Below are 12,787 nucleotides of genomic sequence, written 5' to 3'. Positions count from 1 at the left end.
AGCAGATACTGTGTAGATATGTTCGTATGTAGTTTTGTGTAAAATAGTATATGTAAAAATATCTTAAAACGTGCAATGTTTACATTTGCATTCATACTTATACAACAACCCCTCTCCCTCCCTTCGTTTTCAATTTCATCCTCGTAATAATTGCAATGATATTGTAGTTTCTATTGTTTGATCAAATATGAGTTTTTCTTATACGAAATGTAGAACAGTCAGTGAATTTATTTTAAATAAATATTTTTTTTTTGTTTTTATTCTTTATTTACATATATGAATTATTATTGACTTGACGTATGAGCGTGAATTGAGAATGGGGAATTATACACCTTTTTGATTGGCATGTGTTCCTATAAAAATGTGTTTTTGTTTTCAATTTCGTAGATAAAAATTAACAATTGATATATTGAAAGCTTTTAGTGTTTTTTCTAAGTATATTCAGTTATGATTTTATGCATTCCAGGTTTTTGTTGTAGGTGGACAGGGGTTTCAACAAGTGTATTGTGATCAAAATGCCAAATTACTTAAAAATTCATGGAATGCCACAAGAGAGCCATTTTGGTTCTTATCTTTTTATTTAATATGGAAATTACTTGTTTTTTGGCGTAAAACTTGAAATTAATTTTTCTTATCTCAACTATTCAATTATTTACAGTTGTAATGGATATTAAGCCTTTGTAAGGTTCAGAGCTAAAAAATCAACAAGGATAGCTATGAAAAGTTTTACATAAGTGTGAATGTTTAAACCAGTTTGTGAGAGTACTTCAAAATACATAATTTGAAGACAAAATACAGCATAGTCCGTTTAAAAACGCTAAAAAAGGGTGAGACAAGAAACCTTGCGTCGATGATGGAGTAACGTAATCGAGTTGATGATGTTAATGTCACCAATCATTTTAAAAGCTCTTTTTTGAATACCGTCCAAGAGGACAGTGATGCAAGTGCCACTCATAGATAGTGGCAAAGAGGATTTATCTCGCTTTAACGATACAAGACCGCATTAGGTTATCGAAGCATTAAATTCCTAAAGATTTTGTATTCATAATTGTACAATTCTGTGTAGGTCGGAATTTAATGAACATATCAAATTTTGCAGTTACAGTTCAACAGCAAATCCGAAGAGGAGGGCTGTGAGTCTGGAAACGAATATGAAAAGCTAATTGTGCTATTCAGCGCTAGTCAACGAAACAGTGTATTGTATTAGAAGTAGCAGACAGGAGATCATTTATAAAAATGAGGAAAAGGATCGGAGACAAAACGGAGCCCTGGAGCACACTATCATTTATTTAAAGGGTTCCAAACTTGAATCCGTCTCAAACTACTTGTATTAAACGGTTCGAAAGAAAATTTCTAATCCAAAGAAGAAGAGATTCGCTGATACCGAAAGCACGCATTTGCGATAAGAGAGCAAGATGGTAGACTTTATCAAATGCCTTTGAATTATCAAGTGCAATAATCTTACTTTCTCTACACCGATGTAAGGATTTGTTCCACTGTTCGGTGAGATGAACCATGAGATAGCCTTTGCTACGAAAGCCGTATTGCCGGTCATTAAGAAGCTTCCGTTCCTCAAGATATTTCTTAAGCTGATAATTAATCAGCGATTCATGACCGTAGAAATAAAGGACGTTAGTGCTATCAGGCGATAATTTGGGGGGTAAGAAAATTCGCATTTTTAAGGATTGGCTAAACAAATGCATTTTTCCAACTACTCGGATCGACCCCAGATAAATAGGATAGATGGAAAAGGATTTTAACTGTATAGGAAAACTTGTTCAAAAATGTCGTAATGTCGTGGTATATCTTTTACCTAAGCGGGTTTTTCACTGCGTTTGTGCAGAATGAGAATGCACGCTGCTCTATCAAGGTCGAAAAAGATCTTACTGATGCATTTGATGTCAATAAAGGTTTTAGACAAGGCAATATACTGTCATGCGACTCCATCAATATCATTCTGGAAAGAATTGTGCAAAACTCAACCGTCAACACTAGAGGCATAATCTTCCAAAGGTCCATCTAATTACTCTTACTTAAAACATGATATTGACAAAATTGGAAGATTAAAGCGTGATGTCAGTGGAGCGTTTTTGAGCATTGCGACGGAAGCGAAGAAGATGGGTTTAGTGTCCAATGAGGGCAAGACCAAGTTTATGCTGTCATAATAAAAAAGACATTGAATAACGACGTCTTGGACAAAACGTCACCATGGACAGCTATAACTTCGATAGTTAAGGACTTTGTCTACCTAGGCATCGCTATAAGCCTAAACAACGACACTAGCGCTAAAACAAAGGAAGAATAACTCTTGCAAATCGCTGCTTCTTTGGATTTAGAATTAGAAGGCAATTGAGAAGTAAAGTCCTCTCTCGAGCATCTTAAATCAAAATTTTTAAGACACTAATCATCTCGGTTCTCATTTATGGCGCAAGGCCTGGACCCTTTTAAAAAAAGATGAGAGCGTCTTAGGATTCTTCTGGTAAAAAATTCTTTGGGTGATCTTTGGTCCCGTACGCATAGTTGGAGAATGGAAGAGAAGATTTAACGACGAACTAGACCTAGTTAACATAATTAAAGTCCAACGGCTTAGATGGCTAGTTCATGTAGAGCGAATGGACAGCAACGCTCCAGCCCGGAAGGTCTTCGAATCCAATCCCGAGGGACGGCGCAGTAATTGAAGACCGCGACTCAGGTAAGTCGTAGTGCGAGTAGAAGACTTAACTTAAGGCGTATTAAAAATTTTATTGGTGGAGATTTAAGTTTAATTTATATTTTCTTGAAGTGCCTTGCCTTGACATATTCAAATATACAAATTTAATTTCAATGGAAATTCTATTGAATGTGGAAACAAAAAGAAAATGAAATCGTTCAGCTATAAAGTTCGTTTTTGCTATAAAGTGGTCATTCAAATAAAATTTTATTTCGAACTTCGTAGCCCATCTGGAAAATGTGAATATTCTTAAAATCGAAAAATTACTGGACATGTGTCAAAATAAAATCAAAGAATAAAGGCCCAACTATAATAGGCATAAGCAAACATAAGCTTATGTCAAAAACCCAACGAAAATTCACTTAAGTCTGCGAAATTACTGCATAGCCATAATGCAATTTTGCTCACGTATCTACATGTCAGATTTTACTTATGCGGCGAGCGACTGGGATCGCTCTTGCTTAAGTGTGCTTTAGTTAACGAAACTGAGAGAAATTGACCGAAACGGAGCTAGACTCCATTATGGTTACTCGTATTGAGATTCTTTGTATTCGCACGTTTACTTATGCGCGCATATGCAAGCTTATACCTATTATAGTTGGGCCTTAATAGAGAAGAGAATTAAATATGTACACTACAGTATTTCAGCAGTTTTGAGTAAGACAGTACAAATTTATTTTGTATTACTACGACTACTTTTCGCATGGTTTGTAGTTTTGTACGAATGTTATTATAATAATGAAAATGACTAACCCTCCTAGTCTTAGGTTTTCAATAAGTAGGTAAACCTACCTTTCCAGATTTTGCGGTTTCGAGAAAAACACGCCTTTTTAGCTGTACATTTTCCATTTTTTTTAGCACCCTTACCCCTACTCTAACCATACATTTTTCTTAAGAATAAAATCTAACCCAAAATTTAAATTTAAGCCCAAAACCAAACCTAAATTTAAACGCCTAGGTCTTTATAAAGAAATCTTATCTTAATCAAATTCAAAAAAACTCCTTTTTCAAAAATAGAAAACCCACCGTTCCACATTCTACACTTGTTAAAATTTCGTAATCGGAATCCTGTTTACACCTTTTTCTAATTTATTACCGCTCTAATTGTGTTACCCGATGCACATTGATCTGTGTCACACCAACTTACAACAACAAAGTAAACACAAAAAAAGATTAGATCAGTAGTTTGTTGCAAATACATATACCTACCTACCTATTTTAAGCCATTATAATAACAATAGAAGGTATAAGTACATTAAAAAAAAAAATTATATGCAAATGCATTGCAAATCATGCGCGCAACATGCCCCAAAAGCCATGTAGATAACCAGCTGTATAGTTGATAGGTTGGTTTCTCATATCTTAAAGTACACATGAATTGTCAGCTGCACAACAAAACATATCTAGAGGTACTACCTAACTACCTACAACATCAAACAATCACCTCCCGAAAAATCTAAAACAGCTCGTTTGCTACTTCTAAGGAGGCGACATGCAGCGCCTCACCGCGCGGCGGCATATGCGATACAAAAATACCTAATAATAAATTGGGTTCGCCTCCTGGTGTCAAGATTAATACTCTGGAACTAGGTAAATGTCGTCATATTTTTCACTTTTTTGTCGAAACAGAAACTGAAACCAAAACACGAGTAGTTTTGGCAAATGCAATCCAAGACTCAAATACCTACCTAACATCAAAGCAAGCACAGCTGAGTAGTGCCATTGTCACCATACCACGCACCTATAAAGAGGCGGGCGGCTAGCTGCTGCTCCTACCCTAGCTAGACGACTTCAATAAGTAGGTAAACTGAACAATTTAACAACAGCACGAGATGTCACCCTCTTGCTTCTTTCACCCCTTGTCAAACTAAAGACAACCACAAACGTCAACGACGACGACGACGACGAAATCGAGAAAAGGGAGCAACGACCGGCCGAATCCATGGCCTACTTAACAGGAAATAGTTCGTTTATTATATCAGCGAGTTAGTTGAGTATGAGTGTGAGTGTATGTCGATGTGTGTTAAGTGTGAGGTAAGAGTGTGCGCGAAAAATGGGCATGCCGCACAGGCTTGCCAACTTGAGCTATTTGTTGGAAATTGAGCTAATGATAGGGAATTGGGCTATTAATGGGAAACTGATCTATCTTTAAAAAAAGTTCTAGACAAAAGCTTCAGTATGACAGGTCAATCATAATTGATCTAAAAATAGCCCAATCATAATTAAGCTAAAATCTTAAAATACAAAAGGTGATTTATTAAAAGCTATAGGCATGTTTTAAAAAAAAACATACAATTCAGAAAAATGCATACAATCCTTATTTAAATCGATAGTACGGTCCATATACTTTAATGTTTGAAGATTGTTTAATGGAAATGTTGAGCTTGACTGCGCCTCAAATGTCAATTTCGGCGTACTCTTTCCATCTTTTCGGCCAGCATCTCGGGAATAAATGCCTCAATGTTGTCTTCCAATGCGTCAATTGAAGCGGGCTTGTCTGAATAGACATGAGCTTTAACATAACCCCACACAAAATAGTCTAAAGGCGTTAAAGTCGCACGATCTAGGCGCCTAATTGACCGGTCCGGAACGTGGAATAAAATGTTCACCGAACTCGCCTCTAGTCCATTGTTGCTCGAGCTGTGGGGCTTGAGGCACCGCCTTGTTGAAACCAAATGTCATGCAAGTCAAGCTCTTGCGTTTAGGCAAACAAAAGTTGGATAACATCTCATGGTAGCGCTCACCATTCACAGTTACGTTACGATTCGCATCATCTTTGAAGAAGTACGGTCCAATGATGCCACCAGCCCATAAACCGCACCAAACTGAAGATGTTTGACAGTGAAACAAAACACTTAACGTGCGTCAGCTGTTTAAACCAGTGTTGCCAAAAAGATAATAGCTAAAAAATCACCCTTTATTTAAGAAAACAGACGCAAAAGCGTACAAAAATTAATTAGTGTTGATGAATTTCGTGCATTTCGTAATACAAATTCTAATTCTCCCTTAAAACAATCACCAGAAGTGATGAATAAATTACATAAAACAGTGTACAATAATTCTAATAGGATTTCATATTTTCAAACGAATTTTTAACTGCTTAATACTTCAACTGTACTAATACTGTTATATCTATTCTTTTAGCATAAGCACGAAATTTATTTATTCCTTTTTTTTAATAAAAGTAAATTATTTTTAAATTGCGCTTCTTAACTTCGAGTAATTTAAGACATGGCAACCCTGATGATATATGCCAACAAATGCAAAAAGTTTTTCAAACAGATTTTCACTCACAAGTCACATCGCAACGAGATCGAAAGCGAACTTTTTCTTTCAATTCCAATTTCAATTTGAACTAAAACTTTGAGTTGGGTGATTACACTACTGTTTAATGAATTAGGCACAATTAAAATCTTTGTAAAAATTAAGGTTTTGACTTCTTTTATATGGTTAAAACATATTTTATTTATTTACATTACATTACCTTCCAAAGTTTAAACCTTTTTAAAAATAATTTAGTTTTCAAAAATAACTTCCATAATCTCTGCTTCTCCTGATTTCAAATGATTTTGACAATTTACAAACAAGGAATAGAACTGTCATTTTTGCACTAGCGGTTATGAAAAGGATTTGTTAATGTGGTCAAAGGCGTAATATTAACTACGCATTGGAAGTTATTTTAATAGGTGCGTGATTTGGTACGCTGCCAGCTTTCACATTTTATGAATAAAAAAGATATTGGATTCTAGAATAAATGTTTGGAATGAAAGTGTATTCTATTATTGTTCAGGATTAAACAACATTTAATATATTTATCATCAATTCAAACTATTTTAAATTATTTACTTTATTTCAATCATTCAAATCATTCAATTCGTACTTAAATTCATAAAAGTTATATCATTTACACATTTTGCCAAACATTCAAACCATAAACTATGTTATTTCTACATATTTCATTTAAACGTCTTTTTTAAAGTTAACAATATCAGGTAAAGCATATAACATTCTTGACGTGCAGCTGAAAAACAAATCTCTATACTTGGCATTTCGTCCGAATTGAAAAAAAAATTATTTTTTATTTTTGTTTTAAATACGTAGCGATTTTAAGGGAAATAAATACTATTGGTAATTTACGATTTAAAGGCTAAAATTGTATTCAGAGTTTGTTGGCCAAACTAGTAGTAGGCATTTTGTAAAAATAACTTCAACTGTTTTTTAGTTTTCCGTACTTCGGTAAACTTTATAAAATTTACACATAGACCCTTATAGCTTTGAATTCTTTCCAAAGGAAACATAAAAGTCTTTTTATTGATTCGTACTGTAATATAAGGTGGTGATGAATGTTTTGTTTAGTTTAGTTTTTGTTCAAAAATAAATGTTCGAAAGCTGTTTTTTAAACATATAAGCATTTAGCAAAGAAATCTGTGTATGAAGTCAAAATATTATGATTAATTTTTGTGCTTTAAAGAACAACTTTGAAATTATTAAACTTGATACTTGACGCATCTATAAAATAAGTATTAATCATTTAAGTTGTAAACTAAGCGTATTTTAGTGTGAGCGAATATATGTTTCAGTTGACTTGGTAAAATTTTCATTTCAAAAATAAAGTCAAAAAAAAATCCAACCGTTTCAGTTTTAAAAAAGTATGTTTTGTTTACGACACAAAACAAAATGTGTAAAGAATTTAATTTTAGACAAAAACTTTCAAAACGGATTTTTAAAATTTCATTTTTCTTATAAATAATTGCCGGAAATAATTTCTATACAAAAAAAGCAAAACATACAATTGTTAAAATATTTATTCATTTTTTTAAATCATTTAACTTCAAAATAAAATATTTGAATTTTGTTTAAAATTTAGTTATCAGATGAATTTCATTGTCAAATACCAAATTTTATAAAAACAAAATGTTCACAAACACTTCATAAAGTAAGTCTAAGGTTATGTATTTCGAAAAACTGAATATTTATATTTGTTAAATGCTCTATTAATAAAGAGAACTTGATTAATGTATTATTTGTTGAAAATTATAACCCTTTTTGTTAGATAGGTTATTATATTATGAATTAGTAAATACATATACCTAGAATTCAAAATGTTGGATGTCAAAATACTGTTTTATAAAAATCTATTTGCACAAAATACTGCATATTCAAAAAACTGCCAAAAATCTGTACCAAGATTCTGGTTGGTCAAAATTTTTGTAATAGGCTTAAAATAAATGAAATCCTTTTTCGTATTTCCAATTTTTTAAGTACAGAATTATTTGAATTGATCTTTTTTTTTGGAAATATTCAATTGTGGAACAACATTTCGACCCACGTACTTTATAAATAAAAAAAGATTTGTATTTAAAAATACATAAAATATTTTATAAAAAAACGTTAAAGATCAGAACTTTGCAAAAAACACACTTTTTTACGATGCATTATTCTGAATTAAGGAGATTTTATTGCCAGTACTGTAACATACAGTGTTCTGTTTATACAGTCTTTTGATGAACAGTATTCTTATTCTGATGGATTTTGGAATACAGACTTTAAGACATTCAGCATTATCACTAAACAGTATCATAAGAGTATAAAACAAAATTTGTTAACATAGAATTTTAATATCTAAAGCACTCCAATTTTCAACAAAAATGCATTCTTGTTTTTGAAGCTCAATGTTCTTCAATTGTTAAGGCAGTTGAAAACTATCAGCCAAATTAATAAACGTGGAATTACGAAGGCTTTCGTCTTATCCTATAGACTAAGTTCAAAATGCTATGAATAAAATCGAAGAGGGTGGTTTAACAAAAGAACAAGATCTAAATGTGTCATATTTATTCTGAAATAAAAAATGAAGTCAATAGTTTTTATAAAAAAGTGTGATAGATTTGTTGAGTTTTTAAACCAATTCCAAGTATGTATTGGACAATCAGCAACAGAAAAGGAAAAATATACAAAAAGCAAGTATATGTTCCAGCATAAGTGCTAAACGATGACGATTTCAGAAAAAAATGTAGGTTTTCCAAAGAAAATTTGATGAAATTGGTTACAGTTGTTACCGAAGACCCTAAAGGGGGACACAAGAGGTGGACAAAAACAGACACATTACGAACAGTTAAGAAATGATAATAATTTTGACAGATATATAAAAACAAGAGAATTCTTGGGTGTGTTTACAGATTATCAAAATTTGCTGTCAAAACCCATCCCAAAAATAACCCAAGTCTGCTGAACTTGGTAGAAATTTCAAGTTATTGTAGTAGACTTTTTTAAGAAATTTTTTATAAACGTCATTTTACAATTCCAAAAATATTTCGGTTTTATTCATGGAATATTTTAAACCACAGCTTAACTCTTATTCCCTGGTTTAGTAAACTCGGTGAATAAAGGTGGAATAAGCGTTTTTATAAATTTTGCTGTATATGTTTTTTTTATTTTTATATGAATATATGATTTTTATATATTTCGAAGAAATCAAAAATAATTGGATGAAACAAATTTCAATAATATTTATTTTATTTTGATATTTATAAATTAGTCCTTTTACGAGTAACCTCAACCCAGTAGTCGGAATTTTGGTTTTGGCGTTATTTCCATATACATTTTTACATTTACAAACCGATAGATTTTTTTTTAATTTTCTCTAAAATTTTATTTTTTAACTTAGCTTCTTTAAGTAAGAAAAACATATTTTTGAATTGCTCCGAAAAAGTACCGCTCATAGAAACGTTATTTTGTTTCTTAATTTTCTTAGCAACTTACGAATTAATTTTTTTCTGATTAAGCTCTTATATTGCTTTAACAATATTTGATTATAAAAAGAAAATTTTGCATTGTTTCTATTTTTAAAAAAATATTGAATTTTTATTTTCAAATTTCTATATCTCAAAAAGGGGTCAACATTTTTTTACGAAATTCAAATGTAAAGCGAACATTTACAATCACTAAACAACTGCATACCAAAAATATTTTTAGAACAAAATTGAAAAATTTTATATATAGTAAAAAATTAATGTAAAAAAAAACCGCTCTAACGATTTTCAAAAAAAAATTCAAAAATCAGGGGTTTTATGATATAAAAAAAAGCATTAAAATTTTTGAAAACAAACTTATTTTTCGGGTAAAATTTTGAAACATAAAATAGTATAAAATGTATTTTCTATTAGAATCACTTTTTAAACGTATGTTATACCTGTAAAGGTGTTACGTACAACCTCTACAACTTTTGCTTACGTGTTCACTTCATAACCAAAATTTAAAAGGCACCAGAGCCTGACTGTAAACAACACATGAATAGCAATTTGTACTTTAACGAAAAAAAAATAAACTGAACGTAAAAACTCCATGTTTGCGCTAAAACCTTGAAGGAAGGAAATAATATGATTGGATTGTAGTAATTATCTTCTAGCTACTAATAACATTCCTTCATTATCATCATAAACATGGCTGAGCACACCAATGAACTATTCTTTATTCGATTTAGACACCTGACTAACTACACAACCAATAGACGATCGCTTTACAATTTTAACACACATGTTCTTCCTCTTTCTTATCTTCAGATAATTTACTTTACATCCTGGTCCTTCTAATATCAAATTAAAATAAAGCTATCCAAAGGAAAAAGATTTGAACAAACTAGTTAAATACACAAACAATTGTTTTCGTTAAGTATGCTTTCTAGTAATTTTCATTGCCGGGATGAGTTATCCTAGGATAAGTTGTGTCTTGGGATGAATCACAGGGTTTTTGACCAATCAAATGGCATTTATATCTTTGAAGACAAACTTATTTTACAGGTATACTTTAAAATCTTATAGAGGTTCCTTTTTTAAACAGACTTTTAGCATACAGGAGCAAGTTCAAACGACCCAGTCGTGCATTTTATTTTGTTTGTTTTGGGTAATAATAAAATATATTTAAATGTGATTAACTTCAAGTGATCTTTACAGTATGGCTATGAAAATGCAAACTTTAACATGGATACAATTTTAAAAATCTTAAAAATATGATTCAAGCTCATATTTTAAACAAATTTAACATACACTGTAAAACTATCAGATAAATGTGTACCCAATTCCATCACTTACCTCACCCTCCCCCCCCCCCCCCCATCCACATCAAACCTCGAACATCTTTTAATTTTCCTCACTTCTCTTTTTTCCGTGAAAACGAAAGCTTTATTTGTGTGCTCTACACGCACATTATTGTTCATAGCGCACAAATTACATCGCATATAAAATAGAAACCGCAAAAGCTGAAAGCAAAATTTATATGTAGATATGGTTCTATGTTGGTACACATGAGAGTGTTTGCCTGTTCTGGGAAAAACTAGGTTAATACGGTCACTGACCGCCAAGCCAACCAACAGATTGGTGTGATAATACATAAATAAATTCACTTGTCGGATCTTACATTTCAATGAACAATTTATTTTGTGAGTTATTTTTTTTGTACGCTTAGAGTTTCCATTCTAACATAAAATTGTTCACCTACTGTCAACTTAGGGGTGCATTTTTGGTTACAAATTGCACGTAAAGCAGATCTAGGTTTAAGTATCCTTTTCAGGACATTCCAGCTTTATTTCATTTATTAACTACTTACTTCTATAAAGTGAGTTAATTTTTGACATATTGATCAAGATATGGTTTTAATGGAAAATTTTACAATGATTCTTATCACCCAGTTTAACAGTCGCAATGTCAAACAATAAGAAGTGTCACTTAAGTGCCCAATATGGTTGACTCAAATGTCACTTATTTAGTTGCGTATTCTACAAACTTGGGCTCAACTGTCAACTGTCTAGAACTGTCAAATTTGAATTACATTAAAGTCATATCGGAGATCGTTTGTATAAAACTAAAATGGCAACTAGTATGTAACTCACCAGCTAGAACACGCCCAATTAGACGTTCAGTATCATCAATATGCCTTGCATTAGCAAACAGATCTTCACGACTGCCAACTGTCATTTTTATAAAGTCCAACAACAACAACTTTTATAAACACACCGAGGAAACTCTTATTAATAATATTGAAAGAAGATTATATTGGCACTCTTAATTATACGGCACAAAGATTGAAGATTGTTTAGTTTATGTTTTTATTTTTAATTAATTAATTAAAAGTCCAATTTGTATTTATATGGCACCAATAGAATTTTTAAAATTTCACTAAGTAACATTCTTTTTTAATTAAAGATCAATTTGAACTGGGTACATTTATTTATACATTTATTTATAAGGTACATTTTATTTAAGTTTAACATTTTTTTTTAAATATAATATCTATATAAAACTATTATCACAAAATTGTTTTATGAATTATTTTACAACTAGACTGTTTTCGTTTAGTGTTTTTGAAAAGGTTCTTATTCATTTTCACGATCCTAGTCTTGCGGTCATTTAAAATAATTTAGAATCCACAACGGTTGTTAGTTTTGACAAAATGTAACTGTTTCACTATGTTCAACCTAATTCACAAGAATTGCTATTTTGTAATAATTTTGTTTACTATTATTTTTTATCAATTTGAATTCAACTTTGCCGCAACCAAAATTATAAATAATTGTGCTTCTATTTTTTTTGGAATGAAAACACTTTTACGTTTTCAGAGGGAAATAAATGGATAAATATGGAAGCACGTTGCTTGCCGTTTTGCCAATGGTGCGCTACAGTGTGTTCTCTGAGTTGCAACGGTAACGTTTAATGAATTTTAATATTGGCGATGCCACCAACAGCACAACTACCGCCACCGCCGCCGCAACAAAACGAGGAAAAGCTTTATTTTTGTTGTATTAACAGAAAACAGCACACCTCCCTACCACCTCATCTCTCAGCAACCACAATAAGTCAATATGAGTCTTCTTTGTAAACAGGAACAGCTGTAAAATGTCAACTGTTTGTGTGCGCGCTTTTAATGCAATTTTTCTAAGATAAATCTAAATGAGAGCGAGAGAGGAAGAAGGAGAATGAGAAAACTAAAAATGATAGAAAAGTCATAGATGTAGAATAACATCGCACAATGAGCTTTTCATATATTTTTACTATCAAAACTGCAAAAAAGTTTGAATTTGCAGAA

At 31.7% G+C, this 12,787-nt stretch overlaps 1 protein-coding gene across 3 annotated transcripts in view; it reads right to left on the bottom strand.

The window, feature by feature from the left end:
• LOC129953346 (ecdysone-induced protein 75B, isoforms C/D) overlaps positions 1 to 12,787 on the bottom strand; it is a 352,681-nt gene that overhangs the window by 190,593 nt on the left and 149,301 nt on the right. The window contains exon 1 of one of the 3 annotated variants that reach the window (XM_056066495.1): positions 11,595 to 11,694. The exons of the other annotated variants lie outside the window; for them this stretch is intronic. Within the exon in view, the coding sequence (XP_055922470.1) occupies positions 11,595 to 11,679 (85 nt within the window). The 5' untranslated portion in view covers positions 11,680 to 11,694. Of the gene's footprint in view, positions 1 to 11,594; positions 11,695 to 12,787 lie in introns of those variants that run through there. 3 annotated transcript variants of the gene reach the window in all.

Source organism: Eupeodes corollae, chromosome 1 (assembly GCF_945859685.1).
Source record: "Eupeodes corollae chromosome 1, idEupCoro1.1, whole genome shotgun sequence".
Classification (NCBI taxonomy): Eukaryota; Metazoa; Arthropoda; class Insecta; order Diptera; family Syrphidae; genus Eupeodes; species Eupeodes corollae.
Note: the sequence above shows the minus strand (reverse complement) of the source record. Positions and strands in the feature narration are given on the sequence as shown.